The following is a 27,552-nucleotide window of genomic DNA, read 5'->3' as shown; positions in this document are numbered from 1 at the left end:
TGATTTGCATATATTGAAGAATCCTTGCATTCCTGGAATAAACCCCACTTGATCATGGTGTATGATCCTTTTAATGTGCTGTTGGATTCTGTTTGCTAGTATTTTGTTGAGGAGTTTTGCATCTATGTTCATCAGTGATATTGACCTGTAGTTTTCTTTCTTTGTGACATCCTTGTCTCGTTTTGGTATCAAGGTGATGATGGCCTCATAGAATGAATTTGGGAGTGTTCCTCCCTCTGCTATATTTTGGAAGAGTTTGAGAAGGATAGGTGTTAGCTCTTCTCTAAATGTTTGATAGAATTCGCCTGTGAAGCCATCTGACCCTGGGCTTTTGTTTGTTGGAAGATTTTTAATCACGGTTTCAATTTCAGTTCTTGTGATTGGTCTGTTCATATTTTTATTTCTTCCTGATTCAGTCTTGGCAGGTTGTGCATTTCTAAGAACTTGTCCATTTCTTCCAGGTTGTCCATTTTATAGGCATAGAGTTGCTTGTAGTAATCTCTCATGATCTTTTGTATTTGTGCAGTGTCAGTTGTTACTTCTCCTTTTTCATTTCTAATTCTATTTATTTGAGTCTTCTCCCTTTTTTTTATGAGTCTGGCTAATGGTTTATCTATTTTGTTTATCTTCTCCAAGAACCAGCTTTTAGTTTTATTGATCTTTGCTATCATTTCCTTCATTTCTTTTTCATTTATTTCTGATCTGATTTTTATGATTTCTTTTCTTCTGCTAACTTTGGGGTTTTTTTTTTTCTTCTTTCTCTAATTGCTTTAGATGCAAAGTTAGGTTGTTTATTTGAGATGTTTCCTGTTTCTTAAGGTGGGCTTGTATTGCTATAAACTTCTGTCTTAGAACTGCTTTTGCTGCATCCCATAGGTTTTGGGTCGTTGTGTCTCCATTGTCATTTGTTTCTAGGTTTTTTTTTATTTCCTCTTTGATTTCTTCAGTGATCACTTCGTTATTAAGTAGCATATTGTTTAGCCTCCATGTGTTTGTATTTTTTACAGATCTTTCCCTGTAATTGATATCTAGACTCATTGCGTTGTGGTCAGAAAAGATACTTGATACAATTTCAATTTTCTTAAATTTACCAAGGCTTGATTTGTGACCCAAGATATGATCTATCCTGGAGAATGTTCCATGAGCACTTGAGAAAAATGTGTATTCTGATGTTTCTGGATGGAATGTCCTATAAATATCAATTAAGTGCATCTTGTTTAATGTATCTTGTAAAGCTTGTGTTTCTTTATTTATATTCATTTTGGATGATCTGTCCATTGGTGAAAGTGGGGTGTTAAAGTCCCCTACTATGAATGTGTTACTGTCGATTTCCCCTTTTATGGCTGTTAGTATTTGCCCTATGTATTGAGGTGCTCCTATGTTGGGTGCATAAATATTTACAATTGTTATATCTTCTTCTTTGATTGATTCCTTGATCATTATGTAGTGTCCTTCTTTGTCTCTTCTAATAGTCTTTATTTTAAAGTCTATTTTGTCTGATATGAGAATTGCTACTCCAGCTTTCTTTTGGTTTCCATTTGCATAAAATATCTTTTTCCATCCCCTTACTTTCAGTCTGTATGTGTCTCTAGGTCTGAAGTGGGTCTCTTGTAGACAGCAAATATATGGGTCTTGTTTTTGTATCCATTCAGCCAATCTGTGTCTTTTGGTGGGAGCATTTAGTCCATTTACATTTAAGGTAATTATCAATATGTATGTTCCTATTCCCATTTTCTTACTTGTTTTGGGTTTGTTATTGTAGGTCTTTTCCTTCTCTTGTGTTTCTTGCCTAGAGAAGTTCCTTTAGCAGTTGTTGTAGAGCTGGTTTGGTGGTGCTGAACTCTCTCAGGTTTTGCTTGTCTGTAAAGGTTTTAATTTCTCCATCAAATCTGAATGAGATCCTTGCTGGGTAGAGTAATCTTGGTTGCAGGTTTTTCTCCTTCATCACTTTAAATATGTCCTGCCAGTCCCTTCTGGCTTGCAGAGTTTCTGCTGAAAGATCAGCTGTTAACCTTATGGGGATTCCCTTGTGTGTTATTTGTTGTTTTTCCCTTGCTGCTTTTAATATTTTTTCTTTGTATCTAATTTTTGACAGTTTGATTAATATGTGTCTTGGCGTATTTCTCCTTGGATTTATCCCGTATGGGACTCTCTGTGCTTCCTGGACTTGATTAACTATTTCCTTTCCCATATTAGGGAAGTTTTCAACTATAATCTCTTCAAATATTTTCTCAGTCCCTTTCTTTTTCTCTTCTTCTTCTGGAACCCCTATAATTTGAATGTTGGTGCGTTTAATTTTGTCCCAGAGGTCTCTGAGACTGTCCTCAGTTCTTTTCATTCTTTTTTCTTTATTCTGCTCTGCATTAGTTATTTCCACTATTTTATCTTCCAGGTCACTTATCCGTTCTTCTGCCTCAGTTATTCTGCTATTGATCCCATCTAGAGTATTTTTAATTTCATTTATTGTGTTGTTCATCATTGCTTGTTTCATCTTTAGTTCTTCTAGGTCCTTGTTGAATGTTTCTTGCATTTTGTCTATTCTATTTCCTAGATTTTGGATCATCTTTACTATCATTATTCTGAATTCTTTTTCAGGTAGAATGCCTATTTCCTCTTCATTTGTTAGGTCTGGTGGGTTTTTATCTTGCTCCTTCATCTGCTGTGTGTTTTTCTGTCTTCTCATTTTGCTTATCTTACTGTGTTTGGGGTCTCCTTTTTGCAGGCTGCAGGTTCATAGTTCCTGTTGTTTTTGGTGTCTGTCCCCAGTGGCTGAGGTTTGTTCAGTAGGTTGTGTAGGCTTCCTGGTGGAGGGGACTAGTGCCTGTTTTCTGGTGGATGAAGCTGGATCTTGTCTTTCTCGTGGGAATGTGACGTCTGTTGGTGTGTTTTGGGGTGTCTGTGGACTTATATTATGATTTTAGGCAGCCTCTCTGCTAATGGGTGTGGTTGTGTTCCTGTCTTTCAAGTTTTTTGGCCTAGGGTGTCCAGCACTGTAACTTGCTGGTCGTTGAGTGAAGCTGGGTGCTGGCATTGAGATGGAGATCTCTGGGAGATTTTCACCGTTTAATATTATGTGTAGCTGGGAGGTCTCTTGTTGACCAGTGTCCTAAGGTTGGCTCTCCCACCTCAGAGGCACAGCACTGACTCCTGGCTGCAACACCAAGAGCCTTTCATCCACATGGCTCAGAATAAAAGGGAGAAAAAGTAGAAAGAAAGAATTAGTAGAAGTAGAAAGAAAGAAAAGAAAGAAAGAATGGAGGGAGGAAGGAAGGAAGGATAAAAAGAAAGAAGATAAAGTAAAATAAAACAAAGTAAGATAAAATAAAGTTATTAAAATAAAAAATAATTATTAAGAAAAATATTTTAAAAAAAAGTAAAAAAAGAACAAAGAAACGGACGGATAGAACCCTAGGACAAATGGTGGAAGCAAAGCTATACAGACAAAATCTCACACAGAAGCATACACATACACACTCCCAAAAAGAGGAAAACGGGAAAAAAATCATAAATCTTGCTCTCGGAGTCCACCTCCTCAATTTGGGATGATTCGTTGTGTATTCATGTATTCCACAGATGCAGGGTACATCAAGTTGATTGTGGAGCTTTAATCCGCTGCTTCTGAGGCTGCTGGGAGAGATTTCCCTTTCTCTTCTTTGTTCTCACAGCTCCCAGGGGCTCAGCTTTGGGTTTGGCCCCGCCTCTGCATGTAGGTCGCCGGAGGGCGTCTGTTCTTCGCTCAGACAGGACGGGGTTAAAGGAGCCGCTGATTCGGGGGCTCTGGCTCACTCAGGCCAGGGGGGAGGGAGGGGCACGGAGTGCGGGGCGGGCCTGCGGCGGCAGAAGCCGGCGTGACGTTGCACCAGCGTGAGGCCCGCCGTGCGTTCTCCCGGGGAAGTTGTCCCTGGATCCCGGGACCCTGGCAGTGGCGGGCTGCACAGGCTCCCCGGAAGGGGGTTGTGGATAGTGACCTGTGCTAGCACACATTCCTCTTGGTGGCGGTAGCAACAGGCCTAGCGTCCCATGCCTGTCTCTGGGGTCCGCGCTTTTAGCCGCGGCTCGCGCACGTCTCTGGAGTTCTTTTAAGCAGCGTTCTTAATCCCCTCCCCCCGCGCACCAGGAAACAAAGAGGGAAGGAAAAGTCTCTTGCTTCTTCGGCAGCTCCAGACCCTGCCCCGGACTCCCTCCCGACCAGCCGCCACGGTGCACTAACCCCCTGCAGGCTGTGTTCACGCCGCCAACCCCAGTCCTCTCCCGGCGCCTCAGCTCCCAGCCCCGCCCGCCCCGGTGGGTGAGCAGACAAGCCTCTCGGGCTGGTGAGTGTGGGTCGGCACCGATCCTCTGTGAGGGAATCTCTCCGCTTTCCTCTCCGCACCCCTGTTGCTGCGCTCTCCTCCGCACCTCCGAAGTTTTCCCCCTCTGCCACCCGCAGTCTCTGCCCGCGAAGGGGCTTCCTAGTGTGTGGAAACTTTTCCTCCTTCACAGCTCCCTCCCACTGGTGCAGGACCCGTCCCTATCCTTTTGTCTCTGTTTATTCTTTTTTCTTTTGCCCTGCCCAGGTACGTGGGGAGTTTCTTGCCTTTTGGGAGGTCTGAGGTCTTCTGCCAGCTTTCAGTAGGTGTTCTGTAGGAGTTGTTCCACGTGTAGATGTATTTCTGGTGTATCTGTGGGGAAGAAGGTGATCTCCGCGTCTTACTCTTCCACCATCTTCCTGGAAGCCCCTAAACCATATTTTCTTATCCATTTCCTCAACATAAATATCTAGCTTGCCTGCCTCCAACTTTCCCAAAATATTGGGTTGGCCAAAAAGTTCATTTGGGTTTTTCCACAATGTTACAGAAAAACCTGAACGAACTTTTGGCCAACCCAATACCATTGCACATTCTCATATATGTCCATTTATTGGCTACTGTGAGAATTTCTCTGAGATACATATCCAGGAGTGGGATTCTTGAATCATAGAGAATACACATCCTTAGTGTTGCCAAGTAGTACCACATTGCTTTCCAGAATGGCAGTTAACTCTCCCATCAGCAAAACATTAGGGTTCCTATTTCCCTCCTCTCCTGTCTAATTCATCCCATTCCTCCAGGCCCAAGGCAGTATCCAACTACCTGCAGGACCTCAACGCTACTACTCCAGCCCATCAGTTTATGGCTCTAGGTAGATAAACTTACCAGAGCTTAGGGTCAATGAGCTTAGATTCAGATGCAGGCTCCACTAGTTACCATATAACCGTGGGTGTGCTAGCCTACTTGTCTCTGCCTTGGTTTCCTCATTGGTAAAATGGCAGTGATAATGCATATCAAATAGTTTTGTGATGGTAAAATTAGGTAATGTATATAAAGCCCTTAGTAAAGGGTCTAGGTCATAGTAACTGGTCGAAAATGGTAGCTGTACTGCTTCCTAGTTGTTTTATATATATCTAAATCTTGGCTCATCAGCAAGAGAGTGGGTTTCCTCTTCAAGGCAGGGGTGGAGTTTTATGCTTGTTTTAAGTAGCATATCTGGGGACTTCCCTGGTGGCGCAGTTGTTGAGAATCTGCCTGCCAATGCAGGGGACACGGGTTCGATCCCTGGTCTGGGAAGATCCCACATGCCGCGGAACAACTAAGCCCGTGCACCACAACTACTGAGCCTGTGCTCTAGAGCCCGTGAGCCACAACGACTGAGCCCATGTGCCGCAACTACTGAGCCCACATGCCACAACTACTGAGCCTGCACTCTAGAGCCTGTGCTCCACAAGAGAAGCCATCGCCATGAGAAGCCTGTGCACCACACCGCACCACAACGAAGAGTAGCCCCCGCTCACTGCAACTAGAGAAAGCCCACGTGCAGCAACGAAGACTCAATGCAGCCAAAAAAAAAAAAAAAACTGTATGGAGCTAAAACATAATTTTAAGTAGCATGACTGGCACAAAGCTAGGAATACAGTAAATATAGTAACAAACATTTGTTGGTTTGACCTGAGGTGAGTTTGTGATTACCTGAAATTACTTGCTTTAAAAGGGAGAACATTGTTGTAAAATTCTATGTATTCCTCCATTCATTTTAACCAACCCAACTGTTGCTTTGCTGTGGTGATGTGGGACTGACTTATGGTAAACTGAGTGTGTGTGTGTGTGTGTGTGTGTGTGTGTGTGTGTGTGTGTCAGGGGGGGAGTGGGGTGGTGGTGGAGGTTGTGGCAATGGATTCTCTGTGGGACAGAGCCAGGCTGCAGGTCACCGTCCTAACCGCTGCCTCTAGCTTTCCTCCCACAGCCTTCGAGCTGGGCTGTTCCTCTGCCCAGGGCAGCTGTAGTGGCCCCGGCTCTCCTGGGCAAGGCTGCTCAGGCTCTTCCCCATTCTTCCAGGCTGTCTTCACTATAAGAGGAAAGGAGGTCTTGTCTTTTCCTCTTAATATTGAGTATTTAATTTTTAGTTTTATTGAGGTGTAATTGACATATAACATTATATGAGTTGCAAGTGTGCAATGTAATGATTCGATAGTTGTATATATTGCAAAATGATCACAGTAAGTCTAGTTAGGTCCACCACCACACATAGTTACAAGTTTTTTTTTTCTGGTGATGAGAACTTTTCAGATTTACTCTGTTAGCCACTTTCAAATATACAGTAATTATTACCTATAGTCAGCATGCTGTGAATTACATCCCGAGGACTTATTTATTTTATAACTGGAAGTTTGTACCTTTTGATCCCCTTCGCCCATTTTGCCCACTCCCCACCCTCCACCTCTGGCAACCACCAATCTGTTCTCTGTATCTATGAGCTTGCTTTCTGGAATTTTTTAATTTGATTTTTTTTTTTTAAGATTCCACACATAAGTGAGATCATATGATATTTGTCTTTTTCTGTCTGACTTATTTCACTTAGCATAATGCCCTCAAGGTCCGTCCATGTTGTGGCAGGATTTCATTTTTGTGTGTGTGTGTGTGTGTGTGTGTGGTACGTGGGCCTCTCACTGTTGTGGCCTCTTCCGTTGCAGAGCACAGGCTCAGTGGCCATGGCTCACGGGCCTAGCCGCTCCGCGGCATGTGGGATCCTCCCGGACTGGGGCATGAACCCATGTCCCCTGCATCAGCAGGCGGACTCTCAACCACTGCGCCACCAGGGAAGCCCAGGATTTCATTTTTTTATGGCTGAATAATATCCATTGTATATACATATATACACCACATTTTCTTTATTCATTCATCGTCAGTGGCCACTTAGGTTGTTTCTGTGTTTTGGCTATTGTAAAGAATGCTGCAGATGGACATGTGGTACACATATCATTTCAAATTAGTGTTTCCGTTTTCTTTGGATAAATACCCAGAAGTGGAATTGCTGAGTCATATGGTAGTTCTATTTTTAATTGTTTAAAGAACTTCCATACACACCAATTTATATTCCCACCAACAGTGCACAAGGATTCCCTTTTCTCCATGCCCTTGCCAACACTTGTTATTTCTTATCTTTTTGACAGTAACCATCCCAACAGGTGTGTGGTGATATCTCATTGTGGGTTTGCTTTGCATTTCCCTGATGATTAGTGATGTTGAGCATCTTTTCATGTACCTGTTGGCCATTTGTATGTCTTCTTTGGAAAAACGTGTATTCAGATCCTCTGTCCGTTTTTTAATCACACTTTTTTTTTTGCCATTGAGTTGTATGAGTTCTTTATATATTTTGGATATTAACTCGTTATCAGATATATTATTTGCAAATATTTTACCTCATTTCATAGGTTGCCTTGAAACAAAGTATTTTCAAACGTCCTTTCAGAATTCCTGCCAATGCGTCATGCTTTGCAGGAGGCTATCGCTCTGGCATATATAATCCTGGCAAAGTATAAAGTTCAAGAAGCAAATTCAGGATACTGGTTACCTCTGGAGAGGGAGGCAAGGGGCATGAACTCTGAGAGAGGGCTTTATTTGTTTCTTTTTTTAATATTTTAATTTCATTGGAGTGTAGTTGATTTACAATGTTGTGTTAGTTTCAGGTATACAGCAAAGTGATTCAGATTCTTTTCTCATATAGGTTATCACAGAATATTGAGTAGAGTTCCCTGTGCTATTTATACAGTAGGTCCTTGTTGGTTATCTATCTTATATATAGTAGTATTTGTATGTTCATCTACAAGTATCATATATCACTCATATGTGGAATCTAATTTAAAAAAGATACAAATGAACTTATTTACAAAACAGAAACAGACACAGATATCGAAATCAGGAGCTTGGGATAAGAGAGTGCTTTAATTGTATCTGAAATGTTTTATATTTTATACAGGGCTGTGGTGTACATGGATGTTCATGATATGATATGCATATGATACAACAAATATCATATATCATAATAAATGTATATGATCTTTATTGTATCATATATCATATATTACCTTGGATATTATATTAACTTGATATGCTGCTTATTTCCATGCTTATATTATCCATAAATAATACTGTATATTTGAATGTTTTCAGACTTTATGTAAGTGAAATGATCAAATTTTGTGTGCCTTTCTACTACCTTTTTTTTGCTTGACATTTTTTTGAGATTTGTCCGTATCGATGCATATAATTTTAGACCTCTGTGTTAATATTAATTGAGGTATCTTTTTTGCTATTGATGGACATTTAGATTGTTTCCTATTTTTCACTCTTACCAACACTACTGTAACAAATAATCTGATCTATAGCTCCCCATGCATGGTGCAAAAGATATTTAGAGGCTTTCCTGGTGGCGCAGTGGTTGAGAGTCCGCCTGCCGATGCAGGGGACATGGGTTCGTGCCCCGGTCCGGGAAGATCCCACATGCCGCGGAGCGGCTGGGCCCGTGAGCCATGGCCTCTGAGCCTGCGCGTCCGGAGCCTGTGCTCAGCAACGGGAAAGGCCACAGCAGTGAGAGGCCTGTGTACTGCAAAAAAAAATAAAAAATTTAGGAGTGGACTTGCTAGGCCTCAGGGCATATACACCTTTCACTTTGCTAGGTATTGCCATGTCTTTCCTCAGAGGGATTTTTCTGTTTTACTTTCCTACTAGCAGTGCCTGCATGTTGGTGTTGGCCCACATTTTGCCAGTCCTTGGTAGCATTATCTAGGCTTTGCCCTCTCTGCCCAGATCCTCAGAAGAGATGGGAGGGGAGTGGAGAAGAGGGAGAGCAAGGTTCTACAATTAGGAGGAGAATGTCAGCTCTGACGAATTTCCTGTGACATTTACTTTAATGAGGAAAAGATTTTATTCTCTGTTTTGATGAAAATAAAATTTAGACTTCTGTGGGAAAACTGTTACATTTTTACTCTGAAGTAGAGGAGTTTTTTTTTTCCTGTTTACATTCTTGGCAAATAAGTAGAATAGACCAATTAGCAAGCTAATGTCCTAAATGTTCACTTACAGTAATAATTTTTAAATGTTTTAAAGTAGCATGGAGCATTGGGTTTATTCTTATTGCTTTTCAAGGTTTTGAATTTGTTAAAATGAATTGAATTTAAAATGAGACACAACTTTATGATGAAGATTGATCATAATTATTTGCCACTCTCATTTGCATTTTGTAATGGGAAAATAAATGATGGGAAATGTGTTTACCTTTTCAAACAAATAAGAAAAGTCACAAAGAGTAACTTTGGCCATTTTATGTTGTCTCTTGTGTTCACAGATGGGAAAAGAGAAATTCCACAAATCTCAACATTGGGGCTTTTGCAACAATGTTAGGATGCTGGTGAGTGAAGATAAACCAGGAATAGGTGGAGAACTGCTTCTTGGACAAAAGATAAAGCCAAAACATAGTGTATTTCCTAAAGGAATGGGAACTGATTCACCATCCTGGGTGGCTTTTGATAAACAGGGTAAGTCACATGACACTGGGAGAAATGCAGTCTTAAAATGTTACATGTACTAAATATTAAGTAGATGTGAGAAAATAAGAGTCCTCAATGTAAATGTAAATGTTCATCTGAAATGACACATTCTAGAACAAAAGTACCCTAAACAAAGAAAAGTTATCCCTGCTCCTGTTTCTGACTAGGTACATTGGCTGCAGGATGCTTAATGTTCATCACCTTTCTTGGCTAACAAACCTTTCTCTCATCTCCTGCCCTGGACAGGATAATGTCCTTCTACAGACTGTAAGAGTCTGGTCAGACTGCCACTTTTGCTTAGTGATTGCCATTAACTAAAGAATTTTGTTTGATTCTGAATGTGCCATTGAATACAACGGGAAAATGCCTTCTCTTCTTTTCTCCATACTAATTATGGTTCCTCATCCCTGAGGACCATAGGGTGACATGGCATGAATTGTAGAAGTGAAGGAAAGAGGTGCTATTATTAGACAAGAGTCTGAACTTTTTAGTGATATGTGTTTGTATACATAACACATGCACGTATACTGGCATATTGACAGTTGTAGAAGGCGATCCTTTTGAGTATCTTAAAAAGAGACTAAGATCAAAGGGGAAAAACCCAAGGTGACCAGTTATTTTCCACAAGGCAGCTATATGGATATGCTCTGTTTATCACACAACCTTGTATCACGGCCCCATGGTCTGTTCTCCAAAAAAGAACTTGTTATTGGATTATTTAGGTCCTGTAATTAAAAAATAACTCAGGACTAAAGAATTCAAACTGTAGTATGCTAAGTTTACCAGGAAGTTTTTAGCAGCCTTAGCATGGATTGGTTGGCAATACTTTGATTCCAATTAAAATGTCTTCAAATTCGGTAGAAGTGACATATCCCATGTCATCTGAGTTAGGGTCAATCAATTAGAGCACATATTTCTTTTGAAGCCCCATTCTGACACTTACGGAGATCTAACAGACCACGGGAAAGCTTCTTTCCTCGGAAACCATCTCTACTTTGAACGTGGACCAATATTTTTCTTTTTTTTGATTATTTTCAGTACCTGGCTTAGTGCTGGACCCAGAGTTCAGAAGCAGTCTCTGGGCTGACTGACTTGGGTAGATCATGCATGACTTCCTGTTAACATCAATCTTATAGGTGTTTGCACATCATCATTCTAGAATATTTAATTTTCAAGGGTCAAACAAAAGATTCTATTTTTACTTCTTGTGTCAAAAAGAGGGTATTGACAATAGTGTAATCCACCACTGAATAATGTAGGCCACCATATATTAAACTATTCTCTTGCATTTAAAGTTGAAAATTTATTTTATTTCATGTTTTTCTCAGTATTTAATATGTGCCTTTCGAGCCTATTTTATAGCCCTTTAATTACTTATAAAATTATGTAGAATATTTCATGAAGTTGGAATAATTTTAGCTTTAAACTACTTGAGAAAATGAAGAGCTTGCTCATTTCAGGCCTAACTAAATGCGACATAATTCTTTCAGTTATTTTGTTGGTCAACTTCAATTAAATATTCATTGAGCTTTAAATGAGACACTAAGACTATGAAATATTTACGTGCTCTGATGAGATTGTGAACTTCAGATTGGATCCTGGTTAATACCCAGAGCAAATTATAAAGCACTTTCTGCATTTGTGGTTCAACAAAACAAGTCAACACCTGTTAATCATTTTTCTTGAAAATGAGACACTTTCAACTCGTTGCCAGTTTCTCCAACAGCTTTTAATCATAACAATATACCTAGGCTTCCATTCTCAAACAATACAAAGTAGAAATAAAGGCAGTTCTTTGGAAAGTGCATCAAAATTAATATTTGCAGTAGATGCTCTTGGTGCCCACCCAGACCCATAATAGGGGTGGGGCACCCCTCCCCAACAGCTGTAGCAAGTGCTTTGGCAAACAACTCACACCTGCAACCCTCCATGGAGTGTTGCTCTTGGCCAATGGGCATTGCATCACCCAGAGAGGTAACCTGGGAGGTTACACTGGCCCCCTCATCACAGGACCAGGTAGCAAATGGCTGACTGATTTGTCAAGGGTAAAAGGCTGAGCTTCTTTAAGGTGAGACAACTCTGTGTTGTGATTTAGGCCCATAGCCCCTTGTGGCATTAAGCCTTGGCAAAGCTTCATGTGAGAATGCATCCTCGCTTGGATCATTTCTCTTCCTTTGGCTGTTCCCCTCACTCCCTTACAGGTTTCTCCCAAGAGTACGCCCTTAATAAATCACACGCACCTAAATCCCTGTTTTAGGTTCTGCTTCTATGGAGCCCAACCTAAGACAATGTTCCAGTTTCTATCCATAATTCTAAAAGTGACCATCAAAATGCTCTGCTCAGGCAGACCATCAAATTACAAGCAGAAAAGATGCTATTTGCAGTCACGCAGAAGAGCCAGCATTTATCATCCTGCCTGGCCCTCGTGGCAGACATTTCTAGCTATTTATCTTTTCTTCACTCTCCCCTTCATTCTTATGGAGAGAACACTAGTTTTATTCAGGCTGGAGACGTGCCCACTTACAGGTGTTCACCTCCCCCAGGCTCCCTGCAGCTAGGGCTGGCCACTTGGCTCACTTCTAGCCAATGATATGTGAGTTAAGGTTTATTGGGTGGGGCTCCTGGGAAAGGTATTTTTCTAATTAAAGGAGTCAGGCTCAGCTGGTATGTTTTTCCTGCCCTTCGCCCTGCCTTGTTTTCCTCTCTGGAACTAGGACATAATTCCTTGGGGGCACATCAGCCATCTTGTGACTGCAGCAGAGATACAGGGAATCTAGGGCCCCGAGGGCATCATGCAGCCACTGTTTCAGGCCTGGGCTGTGTCTCTCCGGACTTCTTGTTAATTGAGAAAAATCAGCCCCTATTTCAGAGGTTCTCAACCCAGGGAGGCGTCTAGAAATGTGTGGAGGTGTTTTAAGTTGTCGCAATGACAGGAAGCAGCACTGGACTAGGATAAAGCAAGTGAGGCACTTGTCTTGGGGCACCCCAAAACTCAGTAACCCGCCAGATAATATTTTAATGAAATCTCTTAAAAATTAATGCAAAAAATTCAGGTTGAATAAAATGCCAGCATGTTATAATAAAGACAGGATCAGTAACTGCCATGCTGAGCCATACTGGAGCCTGAGGCAAAAAGAAAAGTCAGTAGCACTGATTCCATATTTGTTTAACATGGTGGTATTTTGTTCATTATGGATTTCTGGCATTAGTTTTGATGTTTTAAATTGCCTCGCCCTAGGGCCAGACCTGACCCAGAGGTGCTGCTGCTATTTGAGCAGCTGGGGGCCAGCCTTGTATTTTATGTCCTGCACCGCGGGGAGGGCAACCCCCCACCGGGCAGAGTATTCTGCCTAAAATGCCAGTACTGCTCCCATTGAGAAACACAGTCCTAACTTGCTTAAAACCCTTGGCAGTGGGAGGATTTATGCAAATAGCCAAACATAATTTTGCCTGATACTGCACCTACTGCCCAAAGACTAGTTATTTCGTTGAATTCATTTAAATACAAGCAAGCACATATTCATTCAACCAGTTAGTTCCAGTCATCATCCCAGCACCTCTATCAGGAAGAAGCAAACGTGGATGATTGTTCTCATTTTATAAATGAGGAATCATTGGCAAGAAGTGGGGCAGGGGCAGCGTTCTGATTGTGGCTTATTCACCTTATGCGTCTGAGCCTGAGTTTCCTTGACCCTGACGTGGGGCTTGGCTAGCTGGTTGCTAATACCCCTTTACCTCTAGCAGTCTCTGCCTAAGTCTTGAGTCTCAGTCTGTGGCATGTAGTCTATGACTACAGGGAAATTCATCCTAGAACTGAGCCCAGACCCTGAATCTCCTGGCCTGGGGCTCTTTCTAATTACATCAGGCACCTACTGCTTCATTGTTGATTGAAGTTGGGCACTTAGTTTATAATGTGCCGCCGTTGCTATCGTTACCTGCTTTTATAAAAAAGTCAGACTAGTTAGAAATACTCAAATGACTGAATGTTTTTTAATGACTTTTATCTGGATGTTAAGCATCATTTACATAGACTCTACAATTATACACTCATTTCTCTTCATTTGTCAATGGCTCCTAGTTAGCCTAATTTGTTGGCTGATTTGCAAATGACTCTATTATAGTAGTAAGTGGCAGGATAAAGGTTGATCCTATGGGGTATTATGCATGCATTTAGAAATATTTCATTTTTTCCATCTACTGTATACATAATAATTATAATCAAAACTACTGACCACAGAATTAGAATTTTAATAACTGCATTCATTGACATTGGGTTTATGATGAGCTGATTATTTAGTACTGTTTGGATCTCTATGCTTTGAACAATATGAAAACAAAAATTTAAAGTATAATTTGATCTCTTGGGTCACCTTGATGTATTTTTTTAATTGAACAAGTTGGTTTATTATTCCTTGCAGTGAGGGAAAACATATACCCTGAGTAACTGTGGGATGTCTAAGTAAGCAGGTGTTAGAAAAGACTTACTATAAGATTTGGGCTTGTGTTAGGTAATTTTGGAGAGGATCGAAGGAAGTGAGGCCTTGCTCTGGATTGGGTGCTCTCAGGAAGCGGGGGTACTTCTATGACTGTGTATCTTTTTTTAAAAATTGAAGTATAGTTGCTGTACAATATTATGTAAGTTACAGGTGTACAATATAGTGAGTCACAATTTTTAAAGGTTGTATTCCATCCATTTACAGTTATTATAAAATATTGGCTATATTCCCTATGTTGTACAATATATTCTGGCAGCTTATTTTATACCTAATAGTTTGTGCCTCTTAGTCCCCTACTCCCAGTGCCCCTCCCCCCTTCCCTCTCCCCACTGGTAACCACTAGTTTGTTCTCTATATCTGTGAGTCTGCTTCTTTTTTGTAATAGTCACTAGTTTATTGTGTTTTTTAGATTCCACCTATAAGTGATATCATACAGTATTTGTCTTTCTCTGTCTGACTTACCTTACTTAGCATAATGCCCTCCAAGTTCATCCATGTTGCTGCAAATGGCAAAAATTTTCATTCTTTTTTATGGCTGAGTAGTATTACATTGTGTGTGTGTGTGTGTGTGTGTGTGTGTACACACCACTTCTTCTTTACCCATTTATCTGCTGATGGACACTTAGGTTGCTTCCATAGCTTGGCAATTGTAAATAATGCCACTGTGAACATTGGGGTGCATGTAACTTTTTGAATTAGTGGTTTTGGTTTTTTTTCAGATACATATTCAGGAGTGGAATTGCTGGGTCCTATGGTAGTTCTGTTTTTAGTTTTTGAGAACCCTCCATACTATTTCCACAGTGGCTGCACCAGTTTACATTCCCACCAAAAGTATACGAGGGTTCCCTTTTCTCCACACCCGCACCAACACTTGTTATTTGTTGTCTTTGTGATAGTAGCCATTCTGATAGATTTGAGTTGATGTCTTATTGTGGTTTTGCATTACCCTGATGATTAGTGACGTTGAGCATCTTTTCATGTGCCTGTTGGCCATCTGCATTCCTCTTTGGAAAAATGTCTATTCAGTTCTTCTGCCCATTTTTTATGACTGTGTATCTTAATAAATCTCATTTATGGGGACAGCAGACTAGAGCAAGGCTACATCTGTAATTGGGAGATAAGCAGCCATCACTCCCATGAGCTAGGACAGGAGGATATTTGGCAATTTGTGGCTTGGACGATGTTTATGTTCTGTCTGTGTTTGGATGTAGCTACGGAGTGGTCTGTTTTTTTGGTCTTGATCCACTGTGGTCACAGAGCAGCCTTGTCTGAGGATGGTATTTTCTGGAAGTGTTCATGTTCAGTGGGAGAACACCAAGGCTTTGCTGTGGCTGCCAGACCAGCCTGTAGCAGCACCAAGGCCAGCTGATAGTGCCAGGCTGGCTCCTGCATGTCAGGGGCTGCTTTTCTCCTTACCCAATACCAGCCAAAATTTTTAGTTTTCCCACAGGGGATCAAGGAGCGATCAAGTAGGCTAGAATTTTGTATTGGCAAAGAACAATACATGACTACAGATCCTTGAAGTTTTGCTGAAAGCCAATTAGGAATGTTACAAAATATAATCAGCGTATATAAAAATAAAATACAATTAAAAATTTTAAAATAACTAGAAAATGTGTCAGATACTATACCTTTAAACCATACCCAAAAGGTCAAATGAAAAATTTCCATAGGTTTATGTGACTGTCAGATTATCTGAAACCTGTTAGAATCATTTCATAAAAGACACCGATATGTATAATTCTAACACAATGTGCTTGTAATACATTGCCATTTAAGTCCCATGTTTTAGGTCACAGTTACATAATCTTCACCTACTGAGCTTTAAAGATGAAATCAAAAGGCTTGCCTGGGGCTGCCCTGGTGGCGCAGTGGTTGAGAGTCCGCCTGCTGATGCGGGGGACGCGGGTTCGTGCCCGGTCCGGGAGGATCCCACGTGCCGCGGAGCGGCTGGGCCTGTGAGCCATGGCCACTGAGCCTCCGCGTCCGGAGCCTGTGCTCCGCAGCGGGAGAGGCCACGACAGTGAGGGGCCCACATACCGCAAAAAACAAAACAAAACAAAAGGCTTGCCTGAAATCAAACATGTCATACCCCAAATTCTCAACTGTATATTCTGCATCTATTTCTAAAACACAAAATTACCTTCTTTAAATTTATGTTAAACTGATAAAGTTTCTAATTTCATCATGCATTATGGCTTTCTTTAATCTTTTGAAATTCAGAAGGCGTTTAATAAAAACTCCCAAATCTGGAATAAATGTTTTTGGAATAAAAAGAATGAGGTTCATAAATGAGTCTCTTACTGAAGAAGAGAGAGTTCTTCCTCCCCTCTTTTCTAAAACCTAGAGTGTGGTTACCAGGCAAAATTTTAAGACCCTCCCCTCAGGGTTATACTTTTTATCAATAAGTAGGCCTGTGGCTTATTCTCATTAGCCCAAAGTTAAAATTGTCTTTTTGAGCTTAAACCTGAGTAGATACCACTACACACCCATTAGAATGGCTATAACTTAAAAAGCCTGACAATACCAAGTGCTGACAAGGATGTTAAGAAACTGAAACTTCTATATATTCCTGGAGGGAATATAAAATGGTACTGCCATTTTGGAAGACAGTTTGGGAGTTTCTTAAATAGTTAAATATATGCTAACACATGACTCAGTTAATTCCACTCCTACATATATTTCTAAGAGAAATTAAAACATATGTTCACACAAAAACTTGTATGTGAATGATTATAGCGTCATTATTCATAATAGCCCAAAACAGGGAACAACCCAAATGTCCATCAACTGATGAATGGATGAACAAAATGTGGTATAGCCATACAATGGAAACTATTTGTCAATAAAAAGAAACTACTGGTATATAGTACAATATGGATAAACCTCAGAAACATACTAAGTAAAAGAAAGCAGACACAGAAGGCTTCATATTGTATGATTCCATCTATCTGAAATTCTAAAAAAGGCAAATATATCAGAGAAAGCCGATCAGTAGTTGCCTGGGGTTGGCAGTGGGAGAGGGAATGTTTTGGGGGTGATAGAAGTGTTCTAAACTGGATTGTGGTGATGATCACACAGGTCTATAAATTTATGAAAAGTTATTGAACTGTATACTGACAAGAGGTGAGTTTATGGCATATAAATTACAGTTTAATATATTAGTCTAGGACTGCCATAACAAAATACCATAGACTGGGTTCCTTGAACCACAGAAATTTATTTTCTCATAGTTCTGGGTGTTAGAAGTCCAAGATCACGGTGCTGGCAGGGTTGGTTTCTCTTAAGGCCTCTCTCCTGGGGTTGCAGATGGCCGCCCTCTTGCTGCCTCTTCACATGGCTATTCTCTGTACATACTGATTGATTTATTTATTTATTTATTTTTTGCGGTACGCGGGCCTCTCACTGTTGTGGCCTCTCCCGTTGCGGAGCACAGGCTCCAGACGCGCAGGCTCAGCGGCCATGGCTCACGGGCCCAGCCGCTCCGCGGCATGTGGGATCCTCCCGGACCGGGGCACGAACCCGTGTCCACTGCATCGGCAGGCGGACTCTCAACCACTGCACCACCAGGGAAGCCCTATTTTTTTTTTTTGAACACAAAAATCTTTGTCATGTATAACATTTTAGATCACAAATTAGGAACTGATAGTTACTGTTTGATTTGTTGACTTATATTTTAGGCTGATTTATATTTTGATCTGAATTTTTAATCTATACAGCAATGTTTATTTATTAAAAACTACTTCCCTCTCTGAATTCAGACCAGCCGCAGGTTTATTGGAAACATTTAAAAGATTATTTACCTTCCTGAATTTTGTATTTTCAGGATTCTACCCTATAGTAAGCTCACCCTTTTTTAACACTGATGGTGGGTGATGCTACAAATACTGACTATATAATCTATGTTCTTTTTTAAAAAAATATTTTTGAAATAATTTTGTACTTACAGGAAATCACAAAAATGGCACAAGACAGTTTCTGTGTCTCTTTTCCCAGCTTTCCCCAACAACAGCATCTTATACAATTATAGTACATTATCAAAACCAGGAAATTGACATTAGTATAATACTAAACTTGCAGACCTTAATTGAATTTCACCAGTTTTTACGTGCACTCATATTTCCCCTTTAGTTTATAGTTCTGTGAAATTTCATCACAGGTACGGATTCATGTAACCACCACCACAATCAGGACACAGAAAACTGTATTCCTCTAGGATTTTGTTGTTTGAGTCTTTATTTTAATCAACTTTACTGAGGTATAACTTGTATATGATAAAATGTACCCATTTTAAGCATACAGTCCCATGAGTTCTAACAAATGTATACACAGGTAACCACACCCCAGACACCATATAGAACATCTCTACCACCCTAGACAGTTCCCTCATGCCCCCTTCCATTCAGCCCTCCTCCATGGCTCTGACTTGCATCACTATAGTTTTGCCTATTCTTGAACTTCATATAAATGGAATCTTATAGTGTGTCTCCTCTGGAGTCTGGCTCACTGTTTGGGATTTAAGATTTGAGGCACAGCTTTATGCTGTGTATGTATATAAAGAAAGTGCAGCCAATTCACATGTAATAATTCACCATGGCAGATTTCTGGTTACTTTTATAATTGTTTTTCATTCTCTGGATTGATATTCCTTTATTTTTAAACATGCTGGTTTTTATTTTTTTCAAATAAATTGCTCTCCTAACTCCCTTCAGAGGTTTAAAAACATTTAGCATTGTTAATTTCTAAATTTAAACATGTTAGAATTGTTCATATCCTTCTACTTATTTTAATTATGCTCCTCTATTTAAATACCTATTCTGAGTATGAAATTCATTGTGGTGTTTAGTGTGGTAATAGTTCTTTTAATAAAGAGGATTCATCAGGGACACATGTCATTATCATAAACCTTTTATCAGAGGTACAAATAATTGAGGGCGCATGGCTGTTCATTCTAGGACATCAGAAATGGGGAGGTGGCAGGGAGGGCATGAATTCCACATTATTGAAAGGGGGACAGAAATACTTATCTCCATTCTTTTTTCAATGTTGTCCCACTTCCTTTTCTTATATCCCATCTCTCAACCTCCTTAATCTTTCCCCTTCCATTCTTTTGACCTCTTTCTCTATTTCTTTTTCTCTCTTATTGGACTTCGTCTGTCTCTTCATCCTCATTCTCTTTCCTTTCATGCATTTTTATTCGTCTTCCATCAAGTGTGCCCTATTTAACTTTCTTCCCTTTGCCTACTTTGTCTTCCTCTGTCCCAGGCCTTGCAATTGCTGACTTCTCTTCTTAGGAAAGTAGAATTATCATCATCATCATCATCATCATCATCATTATTGCCAGGGTCTTTTCCTTTCCCTTTACCTGTAGGATTGAACCCAGGATATGTATGTCTCCCCAAATGGAGCATTGTTTGAATGAACTCTGTGTACATTGGTTGGGGTATCCCTTGGGAACATGGTCCTCCTGCAACACCCCTGTAATAGGAGGCTCTCTGGTGTAGGGGAGAGAGCAAGGGTTTCAGTCAGACAGATGGGTTCAAAACCTGGATTTACCATTTATTACCTATTTCATCTGGGCTATGTTTTTAACCTCTCTTGGTCTTAATTCCCTCATCTGTCAAGTAAGAGTAACAAACCTATCTTAGAATTGCCGTGAGCATCAGATGGACAATGCACATCAAGTGTCCAGCTCGTCGCATGTAGTCCTGAAGAATTAAGTCTCCTCCTTTGCTTAAGGCCTGGCTTATTTTCTTACATGGGGTAGGGAGGACGGTGTTCCTAGTGGAAGTGAAGCATAAGCTTGGACTATCCCAGTCATCACCTGTGCTGCAGAATTCTTGCATTTTTCTTTGGCACAAATTCTGCCATATTCCAGAAGAATCCGTTTGGAGATGCCACCATTGAGACCAGTGAATTCTAAAAAGTAGCCATTAAGCTATCGATGCATTGCTCTTTCCAGTTGTTCCCCAGTGTTCCGTTTATTCTGTGGGTATTAAGGTAGTTTAAAAAGTCTTCTATTGTTTAATAAGAGAGTTTGTCATGTGTCTTCTATTTTAGCAAATTCACTTAATGGTCTTTTAGGGGAAAGGTGATAAATAACTACATTTATTATTGTTTTACTTTTTCACTATTCTGAACTAATAGCAGTCAGTAATAGACTACTACAATTGTATTTACATTCCGATTATTCTAAACTCAAAGATTTTACACCATTGTCAACTAGGTTCTAGAAACTTCATGTAGGCCCTTTTATGTTTAATCAAAATTTTACTTCCTTCGTAGTCTACTCTGTTGTTTCCCTCCTTTTTAGCCTAAAATACAAAATCTGTTTTTGAGTGTATTTTATTCTATCTCTGGTTCTACTTGTTGATTTTTTTCATCTGGTGTTTCAGGGCATTTATTTATTTTTTTATTTTAAACTTTTTATTGAAATATAGTTGATTTATAATATTGTATTAGTTTCAGGTATATAACATAGGGATTCAATACTTTTATAGATTGAATTGCCATTTCAAGTTATTATAAAATAAATAATGGCTGTATTTCCCTGTGCTATATAATATATCCTAGTTGCTTATTTATTTTATAGATAGGTGTTTGTATCTCTTAAAACCTACCCTTATCTTGCCCCCCCCCCCCGCCAGCTGGTAACCAGTAGTTTGTTCTCTATATCTGTGAGTCTGTTTGTGATATTAATTCATTTTATTTTTTAGATTCCACATATCAGTGATAACATACAGTATTTGTCTTTTTTTGGACTTACTTCACTAAGCCTAATACCCTCTAGGTCTATCCACATTGTTGCAAATGGCAGAATTCCATTCTTTTTTATGGCTGAGTAGTACTCCATTGTGTGTCTGTATATATCACATCTTCTTTATCCATTCATATGTTGATAAACACTTGGATTGCTTCCATATTTTGGCTATTGTAAATAATTCTACTGTTAACATTGGGGTGCATGTATTTTTTTGAATTAGTGTTTTTTTTTTTTCAGATACATACCCAGGAGTGGAATTTCTGGATCATGTGATAGTTCTATTTTTAGTTTTTTGAGGAAACTCTTTAATTTCTTCCATAGTGGCTGCTCCAATTTACACTCCCACCAGCAGTGTACAAGGGTTCCCCTTTCTCTGCATCCTCGCCAACATTTGTTATTTGTAGACTTTTTTGATGATAGCTATTCTGACAGGTATGAGGTGATGTCTCATTGTGGTTTTGGTTTGCATTTCTCTGATGATTATCAGAGCATTTATTTTGACATTTGTGTTTGAATTTCAAAAATAAAGCTGTTTTTCAATTCTGGTCTAGTTGGCTTTTACAGTCAGCTTTATTAATTGAAGCTTTGGTTCTTACTGATATGTAATGGGGATAATATTATTAATGTGTGTTCCCAGCTTTCTCCTTTTCCCCACACCCTGCCTGCTGAACAAAAATTTGTCTTTGCTCATTCCACTCCCCCGCCACCCCGCTCCATCCTCTAAGGATTCTTCTGAGTTTTTCAGTAAGATTCTCAGGCTTTGGGGGATGCAGAAAAGGGAGAAGGGCTGGAAAGAGCTGGGGGGAGGAGAGAGAGAGGGAGAGAGATGTCTTAGCGCTGATGGTGAGGAAATGTGAGACTGACAAGACTTGAAAAAGAGAGGAAAGGCATTTTTGTGAGAAGTGGAGATGTGGAGCATAAATTGGATCACCTTTAGAGTTTCTTCAGGGAGCTAAGGTGAGACAGAGTTTTCAATTGCTGTTGGTCGCTCAGCCTTTTCTTGGACTATATTACCATGCTGGGCCTGGTCCACATTGGCTCATTATTTGAGTTCCATCTAAATGTTAAGTCACTAAATTATATATTTTTGTTTATATTTAAACAAGTAAGAGAGCCACCATTACCCTCTGTCACTGATCAGTTGACCCCGGTCCTCTCTTGTTTCCCTCTGAAATCTCCCTTTCATCAGTCTCCTTTTGAAGGCCACTGCTGCTATCCTATTTCATATCTTTCATCCAGAGAGTAGCCTCTTCAGCACCATCCCTGCCTTCAGTCTGATTCCCCTTTCAACTGCCCACTCTGCTACAGGATTAACTTTCTAAAATATTTAGAATCCTTTGACTTAGCTTTGCATGGCCTGGGGACCACCTGTCTTTTGGCTCTTGTACCTTACTCATCTCATCTCCTCTGCCACCCCTTCCCCACTCAGCCCTCAGCCACACAAAATGACTCACAGGACCCCACATACCATATACTACCATGCTCTTGTAACTTTGTACATGCTGTTCCCTCCACAGAGAATGCCCTTACCCACCTGTCCACGCATGCAGTTCTTCTTTCATCTCTCAGCCTTGAAGGCTCATTTCACTTGTCACCTCCACTGTGATGCGTTCTTCTTGATGCTCTCTCAGGTGGTTCACACTTCCCCCTCCTACTGGAGCATTTTCAGACCCCTGTTAGAATCGCCCTGTTACTCTTCTCTGTGTCCTTCACTGAGCTGGAGTGTGGTGGGGATTTTGTGGCAGTTCAGGACATAATGCTTAACCTCTGAAGGTGGCCTCTGAAGCTAGGCAGTGTGAGTTCTAACCCCAGCTGTCCTATTCTCTTATCTCGAGACCTTGGGTAAATTATTTAACTTCCTAAACCTTGACTTCTGTAAAACAAGGATCACGATATTACCTATTTTAGAGCTGTGTTGTGAGGAGTAAATGAGATAGAGTGTAAAAGAACTTAACACATTGCCTGACCCGTTATAACTACTTAATCAGAGTTGGCTATTTTCATTTATCTTTGAATTCTCAGAGCCTAGCACAGTGCCTGACACATCACAGGTGCTCAGCGATGAATGGCTTTGTAAGAATATTATTTTGTCTCTCCTAATGACTTTATCTCCAGCGCATTATAATTATTTGGTGGTACCATTCCCTGTTTTGCAATTATTTGCATACAGTCTAATCTCCCTTACTTGACTGTGTAATCCTTGTAGCTGGAGAGATTGTTTTATTGACTGCTGTACACTCCGCATAGAGCTTTGAACTTAGCAGGTGCTCTATAACTGGGTTGGTCTATGTTACTTTGCTTTTGATACAGGAGCCTTTCCATATGAAGTATCCATTTTGTGATCTCAGCTGTTGATGCACTTGTGGGAAGTAAGTGACATACTTTGAAACCAGTAGGACAATCTAATGTACAGGGGAATCCAGTTTATTGAGTAATTATTAGAAGTATAGAATAGATTCTTTCGATTGGAGGAGAACATAAAAGGCATCTTATCTAAGCATCTTTCTTTTTACTCTTTTGGGAGGAATCCAGCCTTTTAAAGTACATAATATCTCCAAATGATGGCAAGAAAGAGTGTTTTTGACTCAGGTCCCATTATTATTCCCTCTGAAAAAATATATATAAAATACTTGGTAAATTATATATATATATATATATATATTTACCAAATATGTCTTTTATATTGTAGGTGCTGTTTTTCTTTTGTATCTTTAATATTGAATATTTGAATATTCATTTTTCTCTATTCAGTTTATGAAACCCCATGATTAGCAATGGGATTTGTGTTGGATAGGGTTACCCCCTTCTTCTCAACCTAATTATTTTTCCAGGAAGACTTATTTTTAAGCAGTGGGTCTGAACCTCTTCTCTTAGTAATATCAAGTGTTTTTAAATTGCTTTGCCCAATAGATTCCATAAGGATGTGAAAAGACAATTTTAGATGTGGTTTTGACAGTATTTTTAAGCTTCTAGCTTTGCATCCTACACTGATTTATATATTATTCAGTATTTTTATACATTCATTTTCTCTCCAAAGTGCTGTTATATATACATAATTTTCTTAATCCTTTAAATAGTGCTGCACTGTCCTGTGGTGAGCAAGTGTTGATTTTCTAATTTTTGCTAAAAGGTTAACCAGGGAACAAAGACTTTAAGTGGTTTGCACCAGTTATATGGTTAATTAGTGATACAGCTACAAGAATAATATTCTAGCGTTCTAGTCACATCTTTTTCCCCTTTTATAAACCATAAAATCAGGTCTTAAGAAGAAGCAGACAAGTAAAAATAAATTTGATGAATGCTTATACTGTCCACATAGGTTAGGTGCATTTCATCTTAAACCCACCCTAGATTTAGTCATGAAAATTGGAGCATAAATTATAAATGGATTCATGATGATAATATTTTTATAATACGAAAAATTTCTGGAAATCATCTTTCTATAGTTTGTATTTTTTGTCATTTTTAAATTGAATTTACCTTTATTGACCATCTCTTATGTTCAACAAGCTAAATGAGATTCAGATTTGTATAACTTGAATTTTCTAAAATGATACGCCTATTTAAACACAGTATCCATAGGAACATAAATTTATCAAAAAAAAAGTGAGGAAAAAATGAGAATTTGGAGTGAGATTATAACTTAGGCACTGATGTTTAGATGAACCTCTCCACCTTCACAATCCCAGTTAAATGACTTCAAAATTTTTAAATACGGAGAAACCATAATAGTGTTGGAGGCCAGGGAGGAGGTCCATCTTCTTGTTGCAAACTGTGAAGAATTTCCACTAGATACAGTGCAGATGAAATCATACTGAAGAATTATACCAAAACCAACATGCAACTTCACTTCCTAAGAAAGTGACAAGAATTGAGTTGGGGGCTTAGGACAACCTGTAGGGGCTTCCACTTGGCTTACTTTCACAGCTATTGATGGATTAAGAGTGTCACTAGGAGGCCCAGGAATAGTCACACTGAGGGAAAAAGCAGGCCCTGCATTAGGGTGTTTCTCTGATGCGACAGGCAATGCACACGAAGGACTGGTTATATTCGCTCTGTTCCCGGAGTGGAGGTCAGGTCAATTTATAAAATTTTTGTGTGGAAAAATCTGAAGTTTTTCCTTAAGGGGACTCTCCATGGCCCCAATTCCCTCCCTGCTTCCCTTAACATTCATGTATATGAATTTCTATCAACCAGCTTCCCACTGAGAGGAAGAATCAGAACATTGGAATGGACGCTGAAGGAAGGAAAGAAGACCTGCCCACCCTATTTTTAGAAAAACATCAGCCTGGATAGACTGCTCTTTGTTCAAGAATGAACAAAGAAACCCAACAGAAGGTTTCTGAAAAGGCTCTGCGGTGTAAATGGAGGAGAACATAGTATTTAAGAGGCAGAGGAAAAACAATATTTATTTTAAAAATATGCCTTCTATAGGAAAATGAATATTTTTGATAATGATTTGCTTTGTGCTTTCTATTGAGTGCAAAGAAGTATACAAAACAAAGTAAGCATTTAAAGCAAACTGAAGTGAAGTCTAGAAGGAGAAAAGAGAATACGTTTAAAATATTGTTGAATGAGACTGTAGGTGAAAAGGAAAGGGAACTTGCTGAAGGAGGAAGAAATGTGAGGAAACTAAAAAGCATTATATGTAGTAAAATTTTAAAAAAAAGAAACTGGAGAAAATGAGATGAGTAATGGAAAAGGCAAACTTGAGAAATTCTCCCAGAATGCAGAGGAAAAGGTCAGATATGAGAGCTTGAGATAGGTAATGAAAGGTTGGACAGAGGATGGAGCTCTTATATAGACAATTGTTCCGAAAGAATTAGAAGCTAGATTAAAAGCAACCAAATCAGTTAAGCATGCCATAAAAAAACAATAAAAACAAAACCAACTTTCTGGACTATAAAAACACACAGATCTACAGATCAAATGCTTACCGTGTACCAGAGAAAACAACAAAAAAAGAGACCAATAATTAGATATAGTCTGGCGTTTTTTATGTTAATGTCAAGGATAAAGCAAATTAATTACCTAGCATCCTGAGAGAAAAAGTAGTTTAACCCCCAAAGAAGGAGAAGTTGACATCAGACTTCTCTGCAGTCTTAAATGCCAGAAGACAGGGAAGCAATGTCTATAACTTTTAGGGGAAAATGTTTGTGACCCACAAATTCTAGACTCAGCCAAGGTGGTATTAGTGAAAGCCACAGAAGGATGTTCTCAGATACATGATTTCTCACAAATATGCCATCCACATACTTTTCCTGAGAAAGTTGCTTGAACATGTACTCCAGCCAGTTGTAAAGCAAATTAAACAGTTCAACCATGAGGGAAGTCATGAAATAAAAGGGTTAGTGGTGAGCAATGGAAACAAACTTATAAGTAATTATAAAATATAAATAAAGTTGAAAACAGTGTAAACATTTTAAATGTTTATTGAAAGATAAAAGCACAATAAATAATAATAAAATGACAAATGCAAGATAGGGATATAAAAAGAAAAAATATAGTATTTTTCGCCATTCAAGGGAGTTGTTCCAATAGATGTTAATTTTTTGCTATTCACACTTGAACTGACAATTCTTTACAAATTAAAAGTAACAATGAATAGAGTTGAAATCTCTCTCAATCAATGGGGAAAAAGGCTTCTTATATCATCTTTCTCTAGGACCTGTAAATATTCCTTCTTTTAACTCTGCTTAATAAACATATATACTTTGTGTTTTTAACTACATTAAAAAAGAAAAAAGACTTTTAAAGTAAAAATACACCAGAACATGAAAACTGTATATAGATTGGTGGCGGGATTTTGTGGCACATAAATCTTCAGTGAGTATGGGCATGAAAATATAATCATTTTTTTAAAGTATATATAATTTGGCATAATGAAAATATGAATTTCTTAAAAGTATACACAATTTGACATAGAATCACCATTATGTTAAGGAAAGACATTAACAAAACAGTGGGTTCTAGGTAGTAGAAATATCCTACACTTCTTTCTGTTCCTATTTTCATATTTTTGTAATGCATATGTATTAATTTTTATAGTGAGAAAATGAACTTCATTAAAATAAAAAGTCCTATAGATACAGCAGAGTTATAAGTAAGGCAGATTTATAATATTGAATGCTTTGTTCTTTCCCCCCCAAATTAAAAATAAACCAAGCATTTAATTAAGGCACTAGAAAAAGCATAACACAAAAAATTTCATCCGAGAACTGAAGGAAAAAATTAATAAATTTAAAAGCAGAATCTTGTAAATCAGTAAACAGAATAGATTTGAACAAGAAGTCAAGGAGTTGAGTCTTAAAAACAACAGAATTAACAAACTTCTAGACTTCTAGCTTATTTACTCAGGAAAGCAAACAAAAATACACAAAATAATGTGTTTAAATCACAAATTCATAGGAAATAAAATGCACTGCTTATGCTAATTATAAAGTGAAGTGAAT

The 27,552-nt window shown here is 39.1% G+C and overlaps 1 protein-coding gene across 1 annotated transcript in view; it reads left to right on the top strand.

Moving 5' to 3' along the window:
* The window catches only part of EFHC2 (EF-hand domain containing 2), a gene marked incomplete at its 3' end in the record, with an annotated part of 202,345 nt that overhangs the window by 38,262 nt on the left and 136,531 nt on the right, over window positions 1–27,552 (top strand). The window contains 1 exon segment of the mRNA XM_082865263.1: window positions 9,640–9,828. Coding sequence (XP_082721389.1) covers window positions 9,640–9,828 — 189 coding nt within the window.

This window comes from Leucopleurus acutus (assembly GCF_964270905.1).
Source record: "Leucopleurus acutus genome assembly, chromosome: X".
In the NCBI taxonomy this organism is placed as follows: Eukaryota; Metazoa; Chordata; class Mammalia; order Artiodactyla; family Delphinidae; genus Leucopleurus; species Leucopleurus acutus.
Note: the sequence above shows the minus strand (reverse complement) of the source record. Positions and strands in the feature narration are given on the sequence as shown.